General features: G+C 36.2%; 2 protein-coding genes across 12 annotated transcripts in view; one reads left to right on the top strand and one right to left on the bottom strand.

Annotated features, from left to right (window-relative positions):
- Positions 1-2,281, top strand: part of LOC121327853 (probable G-protein coupled receptor 34) — a 5,939-nt gene extending 3,658 nt beyond the window's left edge. The window contains exon 2 of the mRNA XM_041272130.1: positions 1-2,281. This exon is cut by the window's left edge and continues 1,120 nt beyond it. Within this exon, the coding sequence (XP_041128064.1) occupies positions 1-38 (38 nt within the window). The 3' untranslated portion in view covers positions 39-2,281.
- Positions 1-8,125, bottom strand: part of LOC121327851 (peripheral plasma membrane protein CASK) — a 155,274-nt gene that overhangs the window by 60,033 nt on the left and 87,116 nt on the right. The window lies entirely within an intron of this gene.

Genomic DNA, 8,125 nt, shown 5'->3' with positions numbered 1-8,125 from the left:
ATTCATTTCGACAGAAACAGTTAATCACAGGAATCTAAAGCGACCTTCAGCATCTGCTGGAAATCCTCAAAACAGGAAAAAGGACTAAAGTAGCTTGGCTTTTGGTGGAACAGTGCGAGACACTCCTAATGTACTGGAAGGATGAAAAAAAAACTTCTAAAAACAAGACAATAAAACTGGCTATCCTTGACAGATTTATACTGGGTTAAATGGACTGCTGAAAATACAGTCCGTTCTGTACAGGAAAGAAAGACATTAAAACATGGACTATAAAACTAACAAACTATATAAACACAACAGAACTGGCATCTCTTGAAATATGACATGCTGAAGCAAAGGGAAATTTAACAGACAGGAATAACAATAACATAATTTTAAACAATATTACCTACTAAGAAACTATTAAGAACAATTGCTGAATTGTCCTTATATTTGATATTCACTAAGAATAAGACCCATTGAGCCTGAAAGTATCTCATCCAATATGCAATGTGCCAATTAATAAAAACCAATAAAAAAAAAAAAAAAAAAACCCTATTGCTAAACACAACAACACCCAAAGCTTTACTCTGGGATATCTTTGTTAACTTTAATAGAGTGTTACATATAACGTCTTTGATAATATGTTGAAAATGAACGAATATCCGAATGAATATCTCAACATGACAATTCAATGTTCGTCCCAGCACTAGTTTTAATAACAGTGTATTTATGTATTTCTTCTGCTGCATCACCAGGCTTCACAGTACTGTATTCCATATTCATGTTTGGAAAAAAAAAAAAAGAAAAAGAAAAAAAAGAAAAACATTTTCCGGTTATTTTGTGATCTCTGTAAAAGAGAACTATGAAGAAATTTATCGAGCTCATTGTGGTTTACAAGTCAGAAAAAAAAGTGACCCCAAACCCACAAGGCAATATGAATGCCTTTTTTAAAACATGGCATATCTGACCCATTAGTAAAGAAAGCAATAGACTGCTGTCATGCAATTAAACCTTGCTTGCTGGAACTGCACATTTAAGATTTCATTTCCACTGGAGGAATTTTAAGAATTCCATAACACTTCACCAACTCAGTACTAACAATGTTTTTTGTAATTCAGAAATAAAATTCCAGAAGTGCAAATGTGCATCTTGTTTGTATGGGGATGTGTGAACGTGTATTAAAATAGGCTGTTGTTGAAGGATTGTGTAAGGTTAAAAGTAGGGCTTGTTTGAATTGTAATGGTAAAACCATGCAAATGCAACGGGAGGGTCCTTGCTAGATTCACCTTTGTGATTTGCATTGTTATTGTGGGTTGTTCAGGGGTTAACCTGCATACAAGCTCACATGTGATGAGGGTTTACACTGAACGCCATTGGTGTTCATTAAGGACTGGAGAAAGTCGATGCTCATAAAACAAACCCTAACTGACAACTTCTAAATACTTGCTGCTGCAGTCTCAAGTGTAGTATATATTAGGGCTGTGCAGATACTTAGAGAAAAAATACATTACAGTCAGCACCGCCTAATCAGGATACTGATAATCAGGACTGCTTCTTAAATGTGATCAACTCTGGGAGACGGTTCTTCCTAATGCTATTTATGTGGTTTAATTGGGACATCACTTTGTTTAATTGGGATACAGTATTTACAAATGATGACTGGAGATTGCTTTCAGATCAAGACAGGTTTGCGTAGCACAGGGCAGCGAGTACGTGATCACACTGTGACTTGCGTAAACTACATTGAACTCTTGAAGGAGCTGGAGTCACCTGTGGTTTCTCACGCTGCTGTTGCAAAGAAAGTTGATGCATCAACATTGCAGGTGCGATTCATGTTGTTTAGGAATAAAAAAACAAACAAATATTGACTTGTATTTTAAATGATGTATTTAACATTTAATCATAATGTGATGTGATTTCATTCTTTTTCTTTTCATTAAGAATCGAAAAAGTGTGACTAAGGTCATCTCTACTGCCTGTCGTTTAACTGGGACAGCCGCTTATTCAGGATATTTCCTTCTCCCGAAGCGTCCCGATAAAGCTGCGCCGACTGCAATTCCCTTTAACGTATTTTTGTCGAAATATTTGAAAACTCTACAACAAGAAAAGCTGCCTTTATTATTTGTCCTCACTGATACAATTGAATACAAATCAATGTGAATTAACTTTCACACCAAGTGATTTGAAAGCAATTTGTTATAAGCCAGTTTGCATTTGACTTTAAAGAAAGGTCAAAGGTCACAATCAAGGCAATTTTTGAATAGAGCATATATGGGTTCCTATATGTGTTCCATAGTAACCATTAACTTATCTGCACTCTGTAAGGAGTTATAAGCTAGTTTTACATTTGACCAAAGATTTTGAAAGGTTTTTAAAGAAATAGGTCAGACGGCCATATTGGTTTTGAAAAAGTAAATTGCATTGATACAGGAATGATGCTTGTCAACTTTGGAGTTAATTAAACAAACTGTTTTTCAACTGAAGCTGTTTTAAATTTAAGAAGAAAATGTAGGTCTGGCGGCAATCTTGTTTTACAAAAGAACACCATTTTCCCTATCTGAATTCCATTGTCCCCAGGATGATGCCTACCAAGTTCAGAGTTAGCTGGTTAAATGGTTTTCAGACAGAAGCAGTTTGATGTTCGTGGCACGTTTCGGCAAATTTGGTGGCAGCCATTTTGACATTCAAATTTAGCACAGCAACTTCTGCTTCGCAAACTTGAAGCAGGTTTGGTTGTTTGACGTATGGCAAGTTTCAGATCAATCGCTTCACCGGTTCCCAAGACTATTTTGAAAGGTTTTTCAAACAAAATGAGTCAGGCTGCCATCTTGGTTGTCGTAGAAGCTGAGTTTTTTTGCATCTGAATTGCATTCAACCCGGAGTGATACCTGCCAAGTTTGATGTTGATTAGTTACACGCCGTTCGAGCAGGAGCAGTTTGAACAATAGGAATGATTAAAAAATAAATAAAAATAAAATAAAATTACAATGGCTTCCCTAGCCACTCTAGCTTGGAAGCCCAACAATAAAAATCTTTACAATAACAACAGCCTTCCCCAGCCATTCTTGCTTCAAAGCCTAACAACAAAAATCTTTACAAAAGTTGAACATAAACATGTAGGTCAAAACAAAACAGGCTACCTGTATATTGCGCTTGTTACTGATTGTTATTCATTTCTTATTAAAATTAATGTTTAAATATTCTTATATTTTAACTGGCCAGCATCACATGCAACTTTCAAATTTCTGCACAGGTTTCTAATAAAATCAACACATTTGAGCCTTACTGTCTGTGGAACGATTACACTATGTAACACAATTTTGTTCCTGGGTAGTAAGTGTTATTTCCTAATTGCTTATGTCTCAAAAGTGTAGAAAATGGCTATTATTCCCCACAAACTTTGCTTTTGTGACCAGGACAGTGATACTGTAAATACAGTATAATCGTAAATCTCGAAAAACTACACACTTCTAAATCTTTTGTAGTCATTTTTGTATTACTTTAGAATAAATACATGTTAATTTGGATTCATATGTTGCTTTTTTCTGACTTTATGTGAACGAAAAGACACACATTTGCCTGTTTTCCCACTGGAAATAGTAATATTTTGACATATCACTGTCCTGGTCACAAAAGCAGAGTTTGTGGGGAATAATAGCCATTTTCTATACTTTTGAGGCATAAGCAATTAGGAAATAACACTTACTACCCAGGAACAAAAAAATAAAAAATAAACTTGTTACACGGTGTTACCAGTCTCTAGTCTCACATGTGAACTAGTAAGAAACTACTCAGAACAGTAGGTGATCTTTTACTTTCTATAAATGTGCTGTTTCTTGCTGGTTTTATACTCTCGCAATTTTTGTGTTTCTATCAGAACACAGGCCGTTGCAAGCGTTAGAGCCGGCAGCAGAAACTGCGCTGAACTGTGATGCGATATAAAAACTACTGCCTAAAACCATTTTTGCTGGAACAGCGCAGATACCACTGACATTTAGGATCATGTCTCTCACCCTGAGTAACAGAGCAACACTGCTGAGCATTTTTTTATTTTATTTTTTTTATTTGCTTACCCTGAATTGGTTTGAAGGCCTGCCTTAAGATATAACACATGATTTATAGTGTCACTATTTCACAGTCCTCTACAATAAACATCTTGAAAAACAATCTGTAGGTGAGCAGGAGGGCAAGACAGAAAAATGCAATAAAAAAGTCCTTGGGAACAGATCTCATAACTTATATTCACAACTTTGTATTGTTATTGTTTTAACACTTGGTTAGCATGGGACAGGTTTCAAATCTGTGTGGAGGGGGCCAGAACAGACCAGAATACTTCAATATTATTTTGCAGTGTCCCTATAAAGTCTAATTTTAAAAGTACAAAAAGTGAGGCTTACCATATTGTTTTTTGAAGTACAAGGTTAACTCTAAACTTTTCATATATTTTATTGATGGCCGTGAACTGGGACGCTTTAAGGTTCTGTACATATTAACACATAACAAACAAGGAGGGGGTAGAAAAGAATTACTGGAGGCTATGCACTATACCCCTAGAGGAAGAGGAACTGGTAATAACTTCCACACACCACAGCTTAATCTGCAGCAACTTTAAAATTACGTCATTGTGGTGGTTTGAAATAATCCACTTCTGAATAGAAACACATGCTATTGAAAAGAAGAACATCCCTGCAACGGAACTAGAATCTACTCTCAACCTTTGTTAACTTGCAAATAATGTATCTAAAATAACATATGTATTTATGATTAAACCTCTTCCAGAGAACCTACTGAATCAATTATTTGTTGATTGAAAGCCAGATCCATATCTTTCATTTGAGGGCTTCCATACTACAGTTTAACACATTAGGTACAAACAAACATTCAGACAAGGGTGATTAGATGTACAGTAAAAAAAATAAAAAAAAGACAATTCACTCCTTCACAAAATGCCCTTGCACTTCCCAGGCATCCCAAGATTTATAATGTGCAAAATCTTATCAGCCGCTCTGTAGAATGGATGGCGTGTTGAACACAAATAAAAAAATAAAATGATAGCTAAAGGTAACCTTATTTTCACAATGAAAATCGATGGGAAAGAGTGTTCTGAGTAAACTATGTAATTTTATGGAGCGTACCAAACCATTTCTGCTGGTACTCACGTGAGACCCTAACGATAAGTTATGTGAACCCCTGACTATACACCATCTTGAGTGTACCATCGTGGCCCTGTGTTTATTTTTAAGGAGTGCACAAATTAATATTAGTTTTGAGTAGTCTGGGTTTCTTTGTTGAAACATCATGAAACTTGTTAAATGTGCAATCCGCCACTTAATTTGATAATGGATAGAGATATTCAGGTACATTAGAATTTTTTTATTTATTTATTTTTAAATGTAAGTCACAAAATTTGCCTAACTCAGTATTATCAATACAGTACTGTTTTAATTGACTTCCTCTTTAGACCTGCCCTTCTGGCACAACGTCCCAATAAAGACCCCATGACATGCACAGCAATGTTCTTATCTGATGGTGTACACTCTCAGCTGGAGAAATCAGCACAACTCCACCTGTTGGTAAAGGAGTATAGTACAGGCAAGCAATGAATGTTCCACCAGATCTTTATCTCTTACAGCACACCAACAAAAAAATAATCAAATGTACACAAAAGCCAGGTTAAAAAATGTATTTATTTTTGCAGTGTGCTTTTTTTAGCCTCTATCCACATTTGAAATGTTCCTGCAAGTGGTCACTGTATTAATTGTTTCTAAGGCTATGCACAATTCAGTAGCCCTTAACAGAAGTGTGCTTGTGCGATCAAGGGGATTATCTTGTTTTTTAATTTGATGGTTTACTTGTAAATACAATGAAACTTTGCTTAAAAGCAACATCTGAACAAAGGCCACATTATTACAACCCCAATTCCACTGACTTCAGTGTTAATAGACCTTCAATATTAAGGCCACATTTTGTTGTACCCTTGGCTGGTCTTAATAAAAAGGCTTCACTGTATAACACTCCTCTATTAATTTAATGCATTTCAATATTTATAATTATTTATATTAATCTAATGTGTGAGATTAGTGTTTTTGTGTGTTTTGTTTGTAGATATGACACTCATTGAGAGAGTGATGGTAAGTTGCATTTAACCCTTTGGTGCTGTTACATTTTGACCAAAGCTAAAAAGAAAAAAATACTATAGAACTCTCAGCACAATGTTAGTTTCTAGACTACCCTAGGATTAAATGGCTGCAGAATCTACTACAGACACTTATGTATAACAGTAATTCACAATTATATTTTGGTCTGTTGTTCTGAGTTCTGCTGTTTGTGTTGAGAGTAAAGCAAATAAACACTTCAAAGGCACTTTGGTTTGTTCGTTTTGACTGCTGTGGTGAAGACAAAACAGGAAACTCAAGGGATAGATGCTGTTTTTGTTTCAGCTCAATGGCAGACATATGCAATATCACTTTTGATAACTATCAAAAATACATCTTCACCTGGTTGTACAGTGCTTTAACCGTTGTTGGATTACTTAGCAATAGGGCTGTTCTATGGGACTTGTGGAAAGCAGAAAAAACAGTGACTGGGATTTTCACGATCAACATGATAGCTGCAGATCTGCTTTTATGCTGTAGCTTCCCATTCTGGATAGTGTATACCAACGAAGCTCGTACCACATAGAGAGAGCCATGCTCTTGCTGTCCAATTCCAGTGACTGCACGTGGCAGAGGAAGCAGTGCAAAGCCAAGGCTGGCACCATTCTCGTGGTAGCTCTCAGCTGCTGCGCTCTCCCTGCTGCTCCACCTCTCTTTTCACTTCAGATGCTGCAAAACCAAAGTTGCTTCTCACATAAGAAATATCCATAGTTGCACTGATGCAGAGCATGCAATTGGCCACCGTTTACCAGAAACTACTCTCAGTTAAGAATACCACCCTTCAGCCAACCCTGAAATAACACTGTAACCACTCTACTGGCAAATCTGTAAAGCCTCCAGTATCTAACAACAACAAAAACTATTTTGTATCATATACAATATTTTAATATATCGATTTGTCCATGGTAAGCAAGCAAGCAGGTAAAGACAAACTGGAATATATGTCCCATAGATCATACCATCCAAAAAGACAAGGTGTAATACACATTTCATCAATAAAGAAATGCCTATACTATTGTGAAATTACTAACAAAGAGACACTAAGGGGAGCTTTTATATTTTTGTGCTTGAGATATGAGCTTCATACTATAGTATCTTCACACACTGTCAACAGCTGACAAGACATATAGTCTCAAGGAGTTTGAACACTAACCACAGCACGAACCAACAGTAAAACCTAGAATGTCTCAAATACATGTAGGAGTGTTATTTCCATCACTCTGTCAACAAACAAAACACTTTTTTTAAACACTTTGGTGACACTGTAGTGTCAGCAACTGTACAGCACAATCCCTGTTTAAATGTGCGCCTCCTAGTGGTGCCTCAAAATAAGAAAAGGTGCTTTTACTACATTAAGTCCGTATCTCACATAGAAAATCATTTTTTGTCTTTGGGATCATAATTTGGTTTACTTTCACAATGAGCAAGAAATTAAGTCTCCAGGATCAATTTTAGAGCACTGAAAGACAAGCTGAGAGATATACATGCCTTCAGACTGTGAAATTACGAATTTCTCTGACGTTTTGAGAAGTCTGTATTACAATAAGGACAGCGGGAGTGTGGCGTGTAATGAAATAAATTGTGTGGAGGAAGAATAAGTGGTTTGAGGCCTGATTCCAAACTGTTCTGAACCTCCAGCAGGAGAAAATAACCACTCTGGCATGAGGAATGCGAGCGACACGCCAACCCTTGTCTGCAGGTGGGCAATTCTCAATGTTGTTCTTGTATACAATTAACCCCGGCTAGCAGTTCATTTATGGCAATAACAAAAAGAAAAGTGTATTTCTATATTTGGTTTGTTTTAAAATGTATATCTTGCAAAGTGTTTACCGTTTCCCAACCTAACCTCCTTGTGAACTGCACGGAATTATTATTATTATTTCTTGGCAGACGCCCTTATCCAGTAATGTGCACATGAACATTACTTTAGATAAAATTGAAAATCAAAAGCTTACCTAAAAACAGCTGGATGAGTGGATTCATTCTTT

The sequence above is a fragment of the Polyodon spathula genome, chromosome 15 (genome assembly GCF_017654505.1).
Source record: "Polyodon spathula isolate WHYD16114869_AA chromosome 15, ASM1765450v1, whole genome shotgun sequence".
Classification (NCBI taxonomy): Eukaryota; Metazoa; Chordata; class Actinopteri; order Acipenseriformes; family Polyodontidae; genus Polyodon; species Polyodon spathula.
This window is presented reverse-complemented; position numbering and strand designations above follow the sequence as displayed.